The sequence below is a fragment of the Lemur catta genome, chromosome 6 (assembly GCF_020740605.2).
Source record: "Lemur catta isolate mLemCat1 chromosome 6, mLemCat1.pri, whole genome shotgun sequence".
NCBI lineage: Eukaryota > Metazoa > Chordata > Mammalia > Primates > Lemuridae > Lemur > Lemur catta.
The window spans coordinates 59,034,733-59,054,385 of NC_059133.1; the positions used below are offsets into that span (position 1 = coordinate 59,034,733).

The 19,653-nt window shown below is 42.1% G+C and overlaps 1 protein-coding gene and 1 pseudogene across 1 annotated transcript; both read right to left on the reverse strand.

Annotated features, from left to right (window-relative positions):
- Positions 1-1,098: 1,098 nt before the first annotated feature.
- On the reverse strand, positions 1,099-4,834 carry LOC123640450 (olfactory receptor 8S1). Its single transcript, XM_045555059.1, has 2 exons — positions 4,062-4,834; positions 1,099-1,261 (listed from the first exon to the last, which is right to left on the reverse strand). The coding sequence occupies exons 1-2, from the start codon at positions 4,832-4,834 to the stop codon at positions 1,099-1,101; spliced, it is 936 nt and encodes a 311-aa protein (XP_045411015.1).
- Positions 4,835-9,712: 4,878 nt separating this feature from the next.
- Positions 9,713-10,093, reverse strand: LOC123640451 (annotated as a pseudogene).
- Between the last annotated feature and the right edge of the window lie 9,560 nt (positions 10,094-19,653).

Sequence of the window (19,653 nt, forward strand, 5' to 3'; positions counted from 1 at the left end):
AATCCTCCTGCCTCAGCCTCCCAAATAGCTGGGACTACAGGCATGTGCCACCATGCCCGGCTAATTTGTCTATATATATATTTTAGCTGTCCATATAAATTCTTTCTATTTTTAGTAGAGACAGAGTCTCACTCTTGCTCAGGCTGGTCTCGAACTCCTGAGCTCAAACGATCCTCCCGCCTCGGCTCCCAGAGTGCTAGGATTACGGGCATGAGCCACCGCGCCCAGCCCCTATCTTGTTATAGAGGCAGAAATTTTATTAGATAAAATTCAATATTTTTTTATATGTTCTTTTCCCCCTCCCCTTTCTCTCTCTCTCTCATTTTTTCTTCATTTATCTAACTATTAGATGACAGGATTTACTAGACACCTGGGATACAGAAGCTATTAGACAGAGGTTTTGCTCTTGAGACCCTCATACTCTAAAGGGGAATACTCACCTCCTCCCATTTTCTAGGATCACACACAAGAAAAGACTCTTCAGATGGATCCACATTCATTCTTTCATATGTTTCTTAATTTGCCAACAAATGGCTATTGAGGATTTGCTATTTGCTAGGCTCTACTTTAGGTGCTACTTGTTAAGGATGAAATCAATAGACACGCTTATTTTATTTCTTTCCAAGGTATTATGAAGATGTACATCTTTCCAGGGTCTTTCAGGATGGAAACAAAGCGGGAGTTGGATCTCACAGTGCTAAGATGGGACTGTCCCAGAATGCAGCGAGATATTTGCTAGTGGTCTGATAGGTTGATTTACCTTTTGTGAACAGACAAAATTAAAAGGGAGAGGGAGAGGTAGAAAGATGAAGGGTAAAAAGGTCAAGAAACGAGAGGGAAGGGTAACAGCCATAGAAATGGCCAGTGAAGCCCTGGAGATTTTCTTGTGGAGTGACTTGGCCCCCGGAGGAGGGGTATCATCTGCTCTGTGGAAGTTTCCCCCTGTCTCTTGGAAGGGAGCAGGGCCCTGGAGGAAGAGAAGTTAAGGCCTCTGTTGTGGAAAGGGGTGAGTGCAGATCTCTAGCTGAGTGCTGATAGCTTTTCCTGCCTCTTCTTCTCCCACTAATGTTTCCTCCTGGCGAGGCAGGAGAGCCTGGGTTAGAAGGTAAGCCTGGACTTCCTGGCCAGCATCCTCTTCAGAGCTGTCTTTACCTCTTGGTTCTTTAGACTGTAGATGAGGGGGTTTAGCATTGGGGTTACCACACTGTACTGCAAAGATAGCACTTGCTCCAGGGCTGAGCCAGATGTTGGAGTCATGTACCTTGAAAGGAATTGGACAAAGAAGCAAACTGAGATAATGACAATGACGACAATGCTGTTGGCAGCAACGGTCCACCCCATCCCTGCAAAGACGCTGCAAAGGGGGTCATCAGAGCTGAATTGATTATCTTTGATGGTGGCATCTAGAAATGACTGTCTGATTTGTGAAAAGTCCGTCATTTTTGCCTTCACATGCCTCCAAACATGAGTGATCTCACACAGAAAGTTATAGGAACTGCCCTGAGGAAAAAGAAAGTTCTGTGGCATATCAAGGGCTGCAGGTTAGAACTAATAATAATAATTTCATGCATTTCCATAGAACTTCATACTCTTCAAAGCATTGTTCCTGAATAGTTATGATGATAATCTGAGGAGTTTTTCTCTTTTTTCCCTATATACACAACAGTACAGTCACACTATGTTCTCATCTTGTGATGACTGTTCTTACAAAATTATATGCTTAGTCCAAAATGCTGTGATTGCTTCTGACATTTATGGCTCTTGGAATTACCCTCAGAATCATAGCATATTATTTCTATAATGCTTAGGGAACAAACATTTGTCCTTTTAGTTGCATTTTTCTTTGATTTGGAAAATAAGTGCAAACTGGTAAAGTGGGAGATGAAAACATATTAAGCACAAGACAATTCTAAAACAAGATTAAAAATTTGCTAAGTACCACTGGGAGTATTTTTCAAATAAGCACTGTTTTTATTTTTTTTTATTTTTTTATGTTTTTTTTTTTTTGAGACAGAGTCTCACTCTGTTGCCCAGCTAGAGTGAGTGCCGTGGCGTCAGCGTAGCTCAAAGCAACCTCAAACTCCTGGGCTCAAGCAATCCTACTGCCTCAGCCTCCTGAGTAGCTGGGACTACAGGCATGCGCCACCATGCCCAGCTAATTTTTTCTATATATATTTTTAGTTGGCCAGCTAATTTCTTTCTATTTTTAGTAGAGATGGGGGTCTCGCTCTTGCTCAGGCTGGTCTTGAACTCCTGACCTCGAATGATCCACCCGCCTCGGCCTCCCAGAGTGCTAGGATTACAGGCGTGAGCCACTGCGCCCGGCCTGGCACTGTTTTTATTATTATATTTTGCAATGACACCATCACCATTGGAATAAGTATAGACTATCCCAAGAATGTTCCTTGTGGGTTCTGGTGTGTTTCGTTGTAAAAGATAGCCATTCCTTTTTTTTAGAGGCAAAGTCTCCCTCTGTTGCCCAGGCTCAAGTGCAGTGGCACAATCATAGCTCTATGTAATCCTGGACTCCTGGGCTTGAGCAATCCTGCCTCAGCTTCCTGAGTAGCTGGGACTACAGGTGCATGCCACCATGCTGGGCTAATTTCTCTTATTTTTTGTAGAGATGGTGTCTCATTGTGTTGCTCAGTCTCAAACTCCCGTGGTCAAGCAATCCTCCCACCTTGGCCTCCCAAAGTGCTGGGATTACAGGTGTGAGCCACTGCACCCAGACTATTTTTTATCATCGAATTTATCCTTCCTAACATTTCTGTGAAGTAGGTAATTATGCCTCTTATGGTGCATGAGGAAACTGAGACAGAGGGAGATGAAGAGGTTTGTCCACAGCTCAGGTGAGCTCTCCTGGACTGTTCCTTATTATCCATTTCCACCTCCTGACTTCTCTCCAAATCATAAGCAGGTGAGAAAAGCATCGAGCAATTTGTGCAAATCCACCTTCCTTTGGTTCACTAGTAGAAAGCACAGACACAAGTTATTCTGTCTCCTAGTGAGGGAGGACTCCTCAGCTAGAGGTGCTCATGTTTGAGAGAAGCATGGTAGGAGAGAGCATGAATCTTGGTTCAACTTATGGCTCCATTACCAGCTTGTGCTGTGACTGTCTAGAAATTATCTGGTTACTCCCAAAACTCAGGCTCTTTACCTGATATTGGGTTAATAATACCTCTCTTATAGTGTGATGGATACTAAAATTGAGCCTGACCATGTAAAGCAGCTGGTGTATATTAGGCACCTAATAAGTGGCTGTAACATAAACAAACTTCGGGGACATCATCTTCTAGTAGGAAAGAAAGATGGCATCTGTTTCAAGGATAGGTTTTATTTTTGTGTCTAGCACTGAAATAAAAATCTACCAAAAGCTTTCTGATTTTTTTTGAGAACTGCCAAATCATAGGTCAACAAAGCAGAAAAATCTTTGTCTAAGCTCATTTTTCAGAACGGACAATTGGGGGATTAGAAAGAAAATGGACAGCAGGCAGGGTGGCTCACGCCTGTAATCCTAGCACTCTGGGAGGCTGAGGCGGGAGGATTGCTCGAGGTCAGGAGTTCGAGACCAGACTGGGCAAGAGCAAGACCCCGTCTCTACTAAAAAAAAAAAAAAATAGAAAGAAATTATCTGGACAACTAAAAGTATACAGAAAAAATTAGCCGGGCATGGTGGTACATGCCTGTAGTCCCAGCTACTCGGGAGGCTGAGGCAGAAGGATTGCTTAAGCCCAGGAGTTTGAGGTTGCTGTGAGCTAGGCTGACGCCACGGCACTCTAGCCAGGGCAAAAAGAGCGAGACTCTCTCTCCAAAGAAAGAAAGAAAGAAAGAAAGAAAGAAAGAAAGAAAGAAAGAAAGAAAGAAAGAAAGAAAGAAAGAAAGAAAGAAAGAAAGAAAATGGATTCTTTACAATTCACACAGCAAGTCCACAGCAGAGCTGGCACTAGAGCCTAGGCCTTTTGAATTTTCTGCTGCTTTGCAATGCGCTGTTCTACAGACCAAGGCCACTGTAGCATAAGGAATACCCAGCGTTTACATTCAGGTGGTACAGTATGACTTACCTGAAGAGTCCTGAACCATAAAAGATGGCGACTACCAGGAAATGAGAAGAGCAGGTGGAGAAGATCTTGCTCCGACCCGTGGCAGAGTTGATCCTCAAGGCTGTCATGATGATGCGGCTGTAGGAGCCCAGCAACAGGACAAGGGTGCCCAGGCCCAGGACTGCCATGGTGGTCAGGATGGAGGCGATGCTAGTGTGGGGGTCAGAACAGGCCAGCAAGAGCACTGGAGGAAGCTCGCAGGTATAACTGCGGACAAGGTTGGGGCCGCAGAAGTGCTGCTGAGCCAGGAGCAGGGTGTTAATTAGGCCAGTCCCCATTCCTATGGCCCAAGAGGCCCCCACCAGGCCAGCACATACCCTCCTGTTCATAGCCACCACATACAACAGTGGGTGGCACACAGCCTGAAACCTGTCATAGGCCATGACAGAGAGGAGGCAGGCTTCAGTGGCCCCGGAAAATATGACCAGGGAGATCTGGCTGAAACACTCGAGGAGGGATGTAGTCTTCCACTTAGAAAGAAGGTTCTGTAGCAGTTTAGGCACGATGACTGAGGAATAGAAGGCGTCCAGGAAGGAGAGGTGTCTCAGGAAGAAGTACATGGGAGTGTGGAGGTGGGAATCGGTACTAATCACCAGCAGCATCAGCAGGTTCCCCAGGAGGGTCAAGAGGTAAACCACCAGGAACAGCACAAAGAGCAGAGCCTGGCTTTGGGGGTTGTTGGATAGTCCTATGAGAACAAACACAGTGACTGTGGTTATGTTGCTGACTTCCATGGAGCATTCAAGTTTCCCTTCAGAGGGACAAGAGCTAAAGAGGATGCGCAGATGGGTCGGCACTTGCAGAGTCTGCCTGGGGATGACGCGCTGCGAGTAAAGCTTCAGGGCAGACCCAGGACAGATTATGTGGCAGAGGCAGCCTTGCCATGTCAGACTGCAGCAGTCCTCACCGGCTCAGGGCAGTAACCTCAGCCACGGTGGAGAAGGTGGTGAGAAAGAGTTTAGAGAACCAGACCTAGAAAGGAAAGAGCAGAGCACAGGGATTATTCACACTGGAGAAGGAAAGGACGGGAGTTGGGGATTCCAGAGCACTGAGAAGTGCTATTTTCCAGTTCCAAAGGAACTGAGCACAGCCACAGGAGGGCCGGCTGGTGTGGTCAATAAGCAATAAACGTTTTGGTTGACCATCTGGCTGACACACTATGAGTGTCCCAGTGATTGATGGAGGTATCGTGACACCTGAGGATGGCCCAAGTCCTTTCTCTGCCACTGTAAGCTTGTGAGCAAGTCACTTAAGTTTCTCAAAAAACAAAACCAAATCAAAACAAACAAACAAAAAAACAATCTGGGAAAATTAGATGGTTTCTGAAGTCCATTCCAACTTAGAAATTGTAAAGATGGGGAAACAGTCTTCCTTGGAAGTCTCTGGTACTGAATAGAAACCCCTTCTCCCCTGTGTGTCAACCTAAGCAGAAGTGGCTCATAAGTGTGCTGGTTTTATGGAAGCCAGGCAGGGGAAGTTCTCAAATGGAGGTGAGGGCTGTGTATTTCAGTCATTCCAAAGCCTTCCCATTCCAGGGTTTCTGTGAATCTATGATGTCTACAGTTTTCACTGCAATCTCAGAACTTAACATGAGAGTCCACAAAGACGGCTATTTTCTGAATTGCTACCAGTGGATTTGAATAAAGCCAAGTCAAATTTGGACCATCTTCTTGGACATTAAAAGCCAAAAATAGGGAGGAGAAAAAAAGAACACCTGGTAAAATGGGCAGTTATAGGGTTTAGTCTAGACCAGAGGAAGGTAAACTAGCTAGCCCCTCCCCTATTGATGGCTAACTCAGGGAGGTCATAAGTGAGAATTTGATCTCTATTCGTGGCTTGTACCCTTGTGGGTTGTCAGAGTGGATAGCTTTAGGAGAAGAGGGATTTGAATGCGAAGGAGATTTGTATTCGCCTGAGCTCTTGAGGCCAACAACAGATGCTCTCAGTGGAGGATACCTGTATGACACCATTTCCAACACTGGAACAAGAGCCACAGATATGATTAGGGCTCTGTGGGCTTCCCTCATCTTTGTCCTTCCCTTAGAGAATTCAAGGGGGAAACTTCTGAGCAAGGAAATATCTCCATAGTCTTTTGTCCAAAAGGAAGACTTCTTGATTCTGCCTCCCAATTAACAATGGCAAGAGGGACTTCATCTCAGCTCTAGACCTTAGAGAGTGAGGGAGGTCCCTGGAGAGGCCCTGAAGCAGGAGGCCTGTTCTGATTCTGAATGGGTTCTCCAGGGCCAACTACTCCTCCCCTTTATCTCTTGTTTCAGTGGGTTGAGTCATCAAGAGGCCCTAGGGAGACCAATATTTCTTTTTTTTTTCCAGTTCTACTACTATGTAAAAAAATATTTTGGAAAAAATGTGTGGTTTTGTTTTTTACAATATTTTATTTTATTTTTTGAGACAGGGTCTCACTCTGTCACCAGGGCTAGAGTGCAGCATATAGAAATGCTACTGATTTTTGTGTGTTGATTTTGTATCCTGCAACTTTACTAAATTTGATTATGAGTTCTAATTTTTTTTTGTAGAGGATTTAGGTTTTTCAAGATAGAAGATCGTACTGTCTGCAGACAAGGATAATTTGACTTATTCCTTTCCAATTTGGATGCCCTTTATTTCTTTCTCTTGTCTGTTGCTCTAGCTAGAACTTTCAGTACTATGTTGAATAACAGTGGTGAAAGTGGACATCTTTATCTTGTTCCAGATCTTAGAGGAAAAGCTTTCAGTTTTTCCCATTCAGTATGATAATTGCTGTGAGTCTGTCATATATAGCTTTTACTGTGTTGGTAAGTTCCTTCTATACCTAGTTTTTTGAGAGGTTTTTTTTTTTATTATGAAGAGTTGTTGAATTTTATTGTATACTTTTTCAGCATCAGTTGAAACGACCATATGGTTTTTGTCTTTTGTTCTGTTGATATGATGTATAATATTGATTGATTTGCATATGTTGAACCATACTTGCATCCTTGGGATGAATTCCACTTGATCATGATGAATATAATCTTTTTAATGTGTTGTTGAATTTAGTTTGCTTATATTTTTTTGAGAATTTTTGCACATATGTTCATCAGAGATATTGGCCTATAGTTATCTTTTTTGGTTGTGTCTTTGGTTTTGGTATCGGGGTGATACTGGCTTCATAGAATGAGTTTGGGAGTATTCTCTCTTCCTTGATTTTTTGGAATAGTTTAAGTAGGATTGGTGTTAGATCTTTGAATGCTTGGTAGAATTTAGCAGTGAAGTCATCGGGTCCTGGGCTTTTCTTTGATAGGAGGTTTTTATTACTGCTTCTATCTCATTACTTACTATTGGTTTGTTCATGTTTTGGATTTCTTCCTGGTTAAATCATGGTAGGTTGTTTGTGCCTAGGAATTTATCCATTTCTTCTAGGTTTTCCAATTTATTGGCATATAGTTGCTTATAGTAGTCTATAATGATCCTTTGGATTTCTGCTGTATCAGTTGTAATGCCTCCTTTTTCATCTCTGTTTTTATTTATTTGGGTCCCTCCCCCTTTTTTTCTTAGTCTGGCTAATGGTATGTCAATAGTTTATCTTGGAGGCAGAAGGATCGCTTGAGCCCAGGAGTTGGAGGTTGCAATGAGCTACGATGATGCCACTATACTCTACCGAGGGTGATAGAGCAAGACTCCATCTCAACAACAACAAAATAAGGAAACTGAATACCCCTCCTCACAACCCCCCTTTCATAAAAAATATTAAAAAAAAGGGCCAGGTGAGGTGGCTTACATCTGTAATCATAGAACTCTGGGAGGCTGAGATAGGAGGATTGCTTGAGCTCAGGAGTCTGAGACCAGCCTGAGCAAGAGCGAGACCCTATCTCTACTAAAAATAGAAAGAAATTAGCTGAGTGTGGTGGTGCCTGCCTGTAGTCCCAGCTACTTGGGAGGCTGAGGCAGGAGGATCGCTTGAGCCCAGGAGTTTGAGGTTGCTGTGAGCTAGGCTGATGCCACGGCACTCTAGCCTGAGCAACAGAGTGAGACTCTGTTTCAAAAAAAAAATTGTTTATCTTTTCAAAAAACCAACTTTCATTTCTTTGATCTTTTGTATTTTTTTGTTTCAATTTCATTTATTTCTGTTTTGATCTTTATTTTGTTTCTTCTACTAATTTTGGGTTTGGTTTGCTCCTGTTTTTCTAGTTCTTTGAGATGAATCATTAGATTGTTTATTTGAAGCTTTTATACTTTTTAGATGTAGGCACTTATTGCTATAACTTTTCCTCTTATTATTGCTTTTTCTGTATCCCATTGTTTCTTTTTTTTTTTTTTTTTGAGACAAAGTCTCACTCTGTTGCCCAGGCTAGAGTGCCATGGCGTCAGCCTAGCTCACAGCAACCTCAGACTCCTGGGCTCAAGCAATCCTCCTGCCTCAGCCTCCTGAGTAGCTGGAAATACAGGCATGCACCACGATGCCTGGCTAATTTTTCACTATATATTTTTAGCTGTCCATATAATTTCTTTCTATTTTTAGTAGAGACGGGGTCTTGCTCTTGCTCAGGCTGGTCTTGAACTCCTGAGCTCAAACAATCTGCCTGCCTCGGCCTCCCAGAGTACTAGGATTACAGGTGTGAACTCCCATTGGTTTTGATATGTTCTGTTTTCATTTTCATTTGTTTCAAAAAATTTTTAAATTTCCTTCTTAATCTCTTCATTGACCTACTCGTCATTCAAAAGCATGTTGTTTAATTTCCATGTGTTAGTATATTTTCCAATGTTCCTCTTGCTATAATATCTTCAACTTAAACACTATTCACACCAAACATGTATAGCAAGCTTAAGTTACCCAAATATAAAGTTTAAGAAGCCAAAACTGTTCTAGCTTTGTTGAAAGAAAAGTTGTGCAGCAAGCTATTGTTGTGATTGTTAACAACGCAAGGAGAAGCACCACTCAAATCATAATGTTATAATCTCTTTGTTAATTGGATTATGAGTTGGTCAAATGTTAGATTTCACACAGGCATAGCTATGATGTAGTGACTCCTTAGAATAAGAGGCAATTCTCAAATCACATACTACCTCAGATGTAATATTAGGAGCAGGAATATATATAGGCTTAAAACAACAGAAACTTATTTTCTCATGGTCCTGGAGGCTAGAAGTCTGAAATCAAGGTGCTGATTCTTTCTGAAGGCTCTGAGGGATAATATGTTCCATGTTCTTCTCTTAGCTTCCAGGGTTGCTGGCAATTCTTGTCGTTCCTTGACTCTCAGTTTCATTACTCCAATCTCTGTCTTCACATGGTGTTTTCCCTGTATGTCTCCATGAATTTAACGTTTCTAACATGATAATGTACCATAAAAACCAGGACTAGATCTCATCTGATCTGACCTTCTAACCTCAGTAACCAAAGACATACTTGTCTATGATAAATTATTTCAAATTAACTAACAGGCCTTCCTCCAAAAAATGAGAATTATTTTTGATGGGGACAAGCACAACTTTAAGTCTGAACTGAGAGATCTGCTTAACAATTAGAAATTAATTTAAAAGTACTCATTTTAAAAAAAGTTTAGACATTAACAAGTTTTTGTTAACCCTAAGGAATCCTTTTGTCTCAAAAAAGACAATCCAAATCCTCCACCATCTACTCAAATATTTTAGTATTTCACCCAAAGTAAAAACTTCCTTGCATTTGGATTCAGATTGTTTCTGACCACAATATCTTCTAGAGAATAGTCATCACTGACAATAAGGTCATTAAATTAGATTTGGATTTGGTCCATAGTTCATGGGAAATCTCGAGCTGGAATAAAACACTCTTGTTCTTCCTCTTCCAGCATTTCTTAGAAAGAGCATTCAATAAATTCTTCTTCCTGTAACTCCTTTTCTTTTTGTCTGTTGAATTCATCTTCATTTTCCACCCACATTTACTCTGTAAATGGATTGTCATCTTCACAAGAATGAATGTTAATAATCACATCTTCATTGATAATGCTTGAGCTAGTATTGCTGCAACTTGAATCTTTCATGATTTATAATAGCTGTCATTTTTTAACCCACTATACCACTGTGGGGATGGCAACCAAAGATCCTGTCAACCTTTGTGGATCTCCACAGGCAGTGCTGCTCCCCTGCCTTGATGTGTGCTTCTCCTATTGCCTCACTTTTCCAGGGTGGGTGGCCAATGGTATCTAAAGATGAAAATATAGTGTTCCAAGGTATCCTAGTTCTAAAGCTTGAACTATCTTCCCTCTGTCTCTCCTTTCCTTTCTTTCTCTCTTCCTTCTGTTGGGGCACAGAAAATGATACCCCAGGCCAGGTGTGGTGTCTCACACTTGCAATCTTAGCACTCTGGGAGGCCGAGGCGGGAGGATCGCTTGAGCTTGGAAGTTTGAGACCAGCCTAAGCAAGAGACCCTGTCTCTACTAAAATAGAAAAATCAGCCGGGTGTGGTGGTGCATACCTGTAGTCCCAGCTACTTGGGGACTGAGGCAGAAGACTGAGGCAGGAGGATCACTTGAGCCCAGGAGTTTGAGATTGCAATGAGCTCTGAGCTATGATGACACCGCTGCACTCTACCTGGGCAACAGAGTGAGACTCTGTCTCAAACAAACAAACAAACTAAAAACCCAAAAAATCAAAAAACAAAACAGAGAAAATGATACCCCAAGTATGGCACTTTGACATATTGAGTACTTTGAATTAGAGAAGCAGCCTCAGAACCAAGGTCTCTCTGACATTACCCCCTCCTCCAACTCTTCCAAAGTGCAGGGAGGAGCTTTCTTTGAAGCTTCTTTTATTTGACTGAAGGAAGATCCTCCATACCCTCCTCCCTGGAATCTACAGTACTCAAAAGAGATTAATTTATATGTCAGGAGAGGAGACTAAAGGTCTCCAAGCCCAGACACCACACTCACACAGACTTTTCACCTATTCTTATGCAGACTGATACCTGAGAAACTTTATCTGCATAAAAAGACAACTTTTGTTTGAAGTGCAATTTCTCCCCTCTCCATCCCAGAGCTTGTTGATACCACTCTCCAGTAACTTTCAAGCCCCTATTTCTTTCTGTAGCCCAAATTGATATTTAAGTTTCAACCACCTGCCCCTTCTTTGAGTTTCATATTTTGTGAGGGTCCCATGCATAGGGACATAATAAATTTGTATGTTTTTTCTCCTGTTAATCTGTCTACTGCCAAATTTATTACAGAGACTCAGATTATCAAACCCTCAGAGGGCAGAGGGAAAGTTCCCTTCGCCTCTACACTTCCCTCCTTCCTTCCTGTTTTATGTTTTAAATCATATTTATGATTGTAAAAAATAAGATGATACAAATGATATAAAGAATTTATCATGTCATTCAAAATTAATTCTTCTGTTTAGTGTGTTGACTGAAAAAGTCACACAATTCATAAATTTAGCAAGGAAAGCTTTATTTATTATAAGGGATTGCAGCCTGCAGAGTGGCCACCCTAACAAACTGGGAAGCATAGCCTTTGGCAGAAACCAAAAATGAGCACATCAAGGGAAGATGGATGGGACAGTATTCAATAAGTTATAGGAGAAGCTATGAATATTCATGAAAGGGTGTCATGCACATGCATGATAAGCAAACATACATGTTACATACATCCCATGTTCACTTGGGGGTTGAGACAACAATAAAATGCAGTAAAATTAGGTTCTATATATCAAAAGGTGAAACTTAGAACACAGAGGCACTCAGTGCATATCCTCTGTAAAAATCAGGCAGAACCAGGTCATGATCCATAGTCTTTTTTTTTTTTTTTTTTTGAGACAGAGTCTCACTTTGTTGCCCAGGCTAGAGTGAGTGCCGTGGCGTCAGCCTAGCTCACAGCAACCTCAAACTCCTGGGCTTAAGTGATCCTACTGCCTCAGCCTCCCGAGTAGCTGGGACTACAGGCATGCACCACCATGCCCGGCTAATTTTTTTTCTCTATATATTTTTAGTTGTCCAGATAATTTATTTCTATTTTTAGTAGAGATGGGGTCTCGCTCAGGCTGGTCTCGAACTCCTGACCTCGAGCAATCCACCCACCTCGGCCTCCCAGAGGGCTCCCAGAGGGCTAGGATTACAGGCGTGAGCCACTGCGCCCGGCTGATCCATAGTCTTTTACCTGTAAAATTGTTAATGAACCCACAAGGGAGGTTCACTGTTGCTGCACAGAAAGCCAATTAATGAGACAGTGAGGATTGCCAAGGAAGAAAGGATTTATTGAAGGAGATACAGCTACTGGGAGGAGGAGGTATGGACTGCCTCAAATCTGCCTCTCCGATCAACAGGGTCAGGGGTTTTTCTGGAGGTGAAATGAATAATGCATGAGGGGAGTGAGCATCATTATATGTTTAGGGAGGAGTACAGGGCACACAAGCCCAGTGAGAAATCATGCTAGTACATACATCCCATGATAAAAAATGGCAGACAAATCCCTCCCAGGGTAGAGATTTTAGTATTATAATGAGCTAGGGGTTAATATTGGTCATTCTTTCAGCCTTGTGCACAGGCTCAATGGGTCCTTGGGCACAGTCTGTGGTGGGGTATCGCTTATCTTGTCTTCTCTGGACAAATAGGTGGTGTAAGTCTTTGTAGTTATCTTGTGACTGCAAGGAGGCTCTGCTGTTTCTGGGAAAGAAACTCAAAAGAAAATGCATCAGTGCAACAGAAAGTTATAAAGTTCTGGTCAGCAAATCTTACTAGCCTGGGAACTTGGAACATAAGAGAACTACAAAAAAAAAAAAACACACTATAAAAATGTTTTCTTGCTTATGAAGCCGGTTACAGAAGGTCACTGAAATCAGTCTCTAACTCAACTAAAACTGTAGGTATGGCTTGTGGAACAGAAGGAGTCAGTTAGTTAATGTCTGGCAGTTGGTGAGCTGCAATGGTTTTAATATTGTTTATCTCAAGGCAAGTGTTTTTTAGCTGCTAGAGAAAAAGAAGAAATCTTGTGGCAGTTAGAACATAGTTTATCTTTAAGTGAAGGGGGTGCATGACTTAACCCTTGCTTGGCATGGCATTAGGTCTTGTTTATAATTTAGTATCTTGCAATAAATGAGAGGAGAGGGGGGACACAGCTCAGGTGTAGATCATAGAGAGAAGTGCCGCACCCTGCTGGGGACCTCATGGAGGAAAATCACGAAGCAGAGAAGGAAGAGAATAAAGTAAAAAAGATATCAGCAAGGATCAAACCCAGAGAGGCTCAGAGCCCAGTGAAAGGGTAGAGGGGAATCCCTCCCTCCCCACCACACTCCTTTGGTGATCAGTGGGCTAACATATTACTTAGAGGCTTTTCCACCCCCATGAGTCCAAGCACTGCAGCAGCCATGGAATTGAGGGGGAGATTTGTGTGATCCCAGAGCTTGGACATTCTGTGCGTGGCTCCCCTCCAAGGAGGGTGACCCAAGAGGCCAGGGAGCTGGCTTTTTTCCATTCAGGGGCTTATCATTTCCCACCCCTCCCCCACCCACTGCAACCGGGAGAGCAGTCTGAGCCAAGAAGCTGGCAAGTAGCTGTCCCCCACCCCAAGCTGGGGTATTCTCGAGTCTGAGGGTTCCACAGAGAGTGGGGACCATGCCTTCTCCCTTGAGGACCTGCAGTGAGCCTGGGGTGCCTGAGCTGGGAGCTCCCTGCCTGACAGCATTTCATGGAGACACACAGCAGTGGGTCAGATATGCAGGCCAGATCCAGTGTACCCTGGACTCGAGCAGGTTGCTTAGGGACAAAAGGGGGATGTTTGGGAGTTGGACTTGGGAGGTGAAAGAGCCCACACAGGCAGAACTGATGGGAGAAAACTGTGGGGGTCCTAGATGTGGCAGTCTGGGAGAGTGTCCATTGCCCACACAGGAAAGCCACACTGTTGAACTAGGGTGGGTTCTCTGGAGGGGAAGATCCCAGCCTGGGGTGCCATAGCAACCAAGCATGGCACCATCATGTGCCCAGACTGAGGGGATTTGCAGCCCCTCTCCCATGATCAGACCTCCTGGTCTGGAGAACCCGCCTTGACTCTCCTCCCTGTGGCTTTCCCTAGAGACTGAGGAAGTAAACTTGGTGCCCTTCTGAGGCTCATAGCAGTGCTGTTGGACTAGGGCGGATCCTCTGGTGGGGAAGATCCCAGCTTGGGGCACCATAGCAAACAAGCATAGCGCCCAGGCCATTGGGGATTTGTGGCCCCACCCTGACAACCAGCCCTCTGAGTCTGGAGAACCTGCCTTGACTCTCCTCCCAGCAGCTCCCCCTAGCAGCCAGGAAAACAACTGAGCCCTACTGAGGCTTTGCAAAGCCTTCCAGGTTCACACAACGTAACCATGCCCAGCCTTGCTCCTCCACTCACTTATGCTGTGGTGGGGTCCAAGCAATCCCCTGGGAACTACAGGGCCCGTCCCAAATCCTGGGGCATTCAAGCACTCCACCTGAAGGACTAGAGCTTATCACAGGCACAAAAGAATATCTCTTCAGCTCTGTCATGCAAGCATCAACCACTAACAGGGAGAACAACTCTATAGGTCATTACAGCATCTATCAACCCAATAAAACAGGGTGTGGCTGATTCTTACGAGTATCACCTGCTATGTCAGAGATTAAGCTGGGGGTCCCAATAAAATTCACAAGGCTTGGAAGAGGTGAAGACAACTGGGTAGAGGCAACCCAAGGCAACACTATATTTTTAGAGAAAAACAAAAGTTACAGGGAGCTTGATCTGTGAGGGGGTCTCCTTCTTCCACTACAGACCTCTGGGCTGATTGGGGAGCTGCTCAGAGTCTGTGCAGAGACATTCTACTGGAGAGCAGGTGCAGCAGAGATCTGGTGCCTGCCAATCCCAGCCTTCTGCAACTGATGATTCCTTGATCACTCTGGTGCATGGAGCCAGGTCTGCATGGGACCCAGCCATCCAGCAGTAACCTTCTCATTACCCCATCAAGGCCAGGGAGGGAACAGTCACTCCCCCATGTTGTGCCCTGTGACTGAGGACTGGGCACAACTCCTCTCTTGTGTGGGAGCTGAATAAAGGAGGAGCCTTGGACACCACAGGCACCACTTGAGAAGCCAGGGTGATTGCCTCAGTGGGTCCTAGGAGTGGGGAGAGAACCTTGGCTGACCAGTAGCTCTGGCCCACATATGCAGACCTCGTGGTCGTGGAACAGCCCTTCATATGGGCGGCTCTGTCCCCAAATTCCCAGAGCCAGCTCTGAAGCCCTTGCTGTGCCTGAGTCTGAGGCTCTGCCCCTGTAGCTCCAGGGTCCCTGATTCTACTCCTGAGACTCCAGAGTGGTGACTGGTCCCTAAGACAATACAACTGACTCCCCACCATAACTACTGGGATGGCAGAACCTCCCTGAGGTCAAACACTTCACTCAGCAACTCCTAGCCCTGAGCAGCCATCACTCCTGGACTTGGTTTGGGAGAGTCTTCAGCAAAGGAGAGCACGTGCCTTGCAATCCTATCAACACAGAGCTGAGAGAAGAGGAGCTAAATGAGAAGAAACTTGCAAAAGAACCCTGGCAACATGAGAAAACAAAATAGTTCAACACCCCCAAGGGAACACAATGCAGCTGTATTAGGGGACCACACCCACAAGGAAATTGCCAAAATGACAGAAATGGAATTCAGAATATGGATTGCAAAAACGATGAATGGAATTGAAAAGAAAGTTGAAAATCAACAAAAAGAAGCCAAAAAAATATTTCAGGAAATCAATGAAAAAAATAAAATAGTCACTACAGAGTTAGACAACATAAGAAAGGAAATAATGGAACTTAAAGAAATGAAACAGTCATTTAGGGAATTTCAAAATGCAGAAGAAAGCTTTAACAACAGGCTAAACCAAGGAGAAGGAAGAATCTCAGAGCTTGAAGACAGGGCTCTTGAGATAACCCAGTCATTCAAAGAGGTGGAGAAGAATATACAAAAGTTGGAGCAATCACTGAGAGACATATGGGAGTATATGAAGCAAACTAACATTAGAGTTATAGGTATCCCTAAGGGAAAAGAAGAAAGATCTAAAAGCATGGAAAACCTATTTGAGGAAATTATTGAGGAAAACTTCCTGGGTATCAGAATTTCAGATATACAGATGCAAGATGGACATCAAACACTGGGAAGATTCACAGCAAATAGGTCACCTCCAAGACACAGTAATCAACTTGGCTAAAGTCAAAATGAAGAAGAAAGTTCTGCAAGCAGCAAGATGAAAGCATCAAATAACCCACAAAGGAAAACCCATCAGGCTAACTGCAGACTTCTCAGTGGAAACCTTACAAGCCACGAGGGATTGGGGCCCCACCTTCAACTGAGTTAGAACAACTGCCAACCTAGAATTTTGTATCCTGCAAAACTAAGTTTTACAATTGATGAAGAAATAGTGTTTTCCAGACAAGTAAACACTGAGGGAATTTACCATGACTAGATCTGTTCTGCATGAAATACTCAGAACAGCACTATACACAAACCAGCAAAACAGATACACACCAGCATAAATTCACCTAACCGCCCCCTCCAAAAAAACCTCCACAACTCCTATAAAACAATAGAGGAAGAGGTAAAACAAAGCAATAAGGGACTACCCAACAGATTGAACAGGCCAACATCCCACATATCAATGCTATCAGTTGTGAACAGACTGAATGCACCTCTCAAAAGGCACAGGCTAGCTGAATGGATGAAAGAACGCAACTGAAGTATCTGCTTTCTCCAGGAAACACCTAAACCACAAGGACACATACAGAATTAACATGAAAGAATGTTGTACCACGGATTTCCTAACTAACCAAGATTGCCTCCAACATCCTACCACCAAAATAAGGTTGCAATAAACATTTTAATACATGTTTCCTTAAGGCTTATGTGACAATTTTAAAGAGAATTTTACCCAGGTGGAGAATTTCTGGTCATAGTGTTTGTATATATAATTTGATTAAATACTCTTACATGGTAGTGGTTGACAACCAGTAAATACTGGTTTCTCTAGAGCTAAATACTCACCAACTAACTAATATTTGGTAGTCTGTCAGGTGTGAAGTGACATCTCTTTGCTGTTTTAACTTATATTTATTTACTTACTAATGAGTTTGAGCATCTCTTCAGATATTCTTAGTAAGATGAGTTTCCTTTTCTATACATGCTGCTTCTTATCCTTTGCCTGTTTTTCTTATTAGATTCCCCCCCCACTTGCTGTTTTGCAGCTGTTTGTATATCTAAGGTTAAATCTCTTGTTAGTTTTGGATAGTACAAATATCTTCTATTCTATCATATTTGTGTTATCTTAGTCCATGAAATCCTGCATTGAACATGAGCTCTTAATATTGATGATATTCATTCAAAATTCATTTTTTGTCCTTATGTTTTCTGCTTTTGAAATTAGGTCTAAGAAATCGTTTACCATGCTAACTCACAAAGATATTTCTTCTATTAACTTTATAGTTTTATCTTCGGCCTTTAGGTCCACCACATAAATGTGGTGGTGGTGTTAGGTAGGGATCCAATTTGATTTTCTTCAAATTATGAGTTAGTTTCTCCACCACCTACTATACAATCTACATATTTCCCATTGATTTGGTGGCAACTTTATCAAATATTAGTTTCCAGTATGTACATTATTCTCTCTCTAAACTCTCTATTCTATTCTATTGGTCTGTTTCTTCACCTTACTCTTTTTATTACTATGGCCTTGTAATATCTCCTAATATCTCAGAAGGCAATTATCTTCCCCCCTTTACTCTTTTTCTTATAAAGAGGTTGACTTGGATATTCATTAGCCTTTATTCTTCCAAATAAATGAATGTTAGAGTAAGTACATTGGGATCCTTAAAAAGTCTAACAGGAATTTTGATTGGTTTCACATTGAAATTATAGGTTAAAATGGGAGAAAAACAAACATTTATAGTAGTCAATTATCTCATCCAAAATAATCTTCAATGTCATTTATGTCCTCCATTGATGTCTTAGGTATTCTACATCAGGTTAATTCTTAGACACTTAATAATTTTGTTGCTTTCATAAACTGTATCTTATTCTTGATTATATTTTCTAGTTGGTTATTGATTGTAGATATTCTATTGATTTTGATAATTTGATCTTGTCCTTGTAAACCTTGCTAAACTTTCTTTTTAGTTCCAGTAGTTAATTCTATTGGGTTTTCTAAATAATGATTATACCATTAGGTAATAATGAGAAATAATAATTTTCTTAGAAAAATGATATTATCAGGCAATACTACTACTATACTAATTTTGTTAAACAGTAGGGATGGTAGTTGAGAAGCTTTCCTTATTCTCAGTCTTAAATACAGTTCCTCTAAGGTTTCTCTATGAATTACAATGTTTATTATAGGGTTTGATATGTAACCTTTTTCAAGTTAAAAATTTATTCTCTATTTTTAGTTTCCTAACAGTTTAAAAAAATAAGAAAATAATTATTGAATCCCATCAAATGCTTTTAGGGCATAGATTGAGATAATAGCATGACTTTCTCGTTTAGTCTATTAGTGTGAGTTGTAGAGAGATAGTCTGACATTTAACTTCCCTTGCATTCCTAAGATAAACCCTGTATGATTCTGGTGTATTATTTTCTTAATATAATGTTGTAATGTTGTATTAGTTACCTAGTATTTTATTTAGGATTATAGTACCTATATTCATAAGTAAAAATCAACCTGTAATTTCCTTTTTCTGTATTTCACTTATCTGGTTTTGAAATCAAGATTACTGTAGCTTCATAAAATGAGACTGACAGTTCCACTCTTGCCCCTATTTTCTGGAATAACCTTGGGAAATAAAGGATGTAATAGCCATTTTACTACAAGTTTGGTTGAATTCATCTGTAGAGCCAACTGTGTTTGTAATTTTTGAAGGGTTAGTTTTTTGTTTTTTTTTTTTTTGAGACACAGTCTCACTCTGTTGCCCGGGCTAGAATGCCATGGCGTCAGCCTAGCTCAGCAACCTCAGACTCCTGGGCTCAAGCAATCCTTCTGCCCCAGCCTCCCGAGTAGCTGGGACAATAGGCATGCACCATGCCTGGCTAATTTTTTCTATATATATTTTTAGTTGTCCAGCTAATTTCTTTCTATTTTTTAGTAGAGATGGGGTCTCGCTCTTGCTCAGGCTTGTCTCAAACTCCTGACCTCCAATGATCCTCCCACCTTGGCCTCCCAGAGTGCTAGGATTACAGGCATGAGCCACCTCGCCCAGACCAAAGGGTTAGTTTTTAAGTCTATTTCTTGAATACTTCTTTGCTTATCCAACTGTCTATTTCTTTTTGTGCCAATGTTAGCATTGAATATCTTTCTAAGACCTCTGTTTTTATTATTTATTTGCATTTCAGTGTTTCTTAATCAGTTTTGCCAAATGTCTATTTTATTGATTTTTCCTTCAAATATCCTCTCAAAGTGGAGAGGAGGAGAAAGTTTATAGCTTTCTTATACATGGACTCCCTATTCCAAAGAGTTCTTTCCACTTCTACCAGCAACTTGATTAAACTTCTAGTCTTCTTTTCATACAAAGTTATTGGAGTGTTGAGGGGTCAGTACTTTAGGACAGCTTTCTCATCCTTTATTAAATCCTGAACATGGTGCCT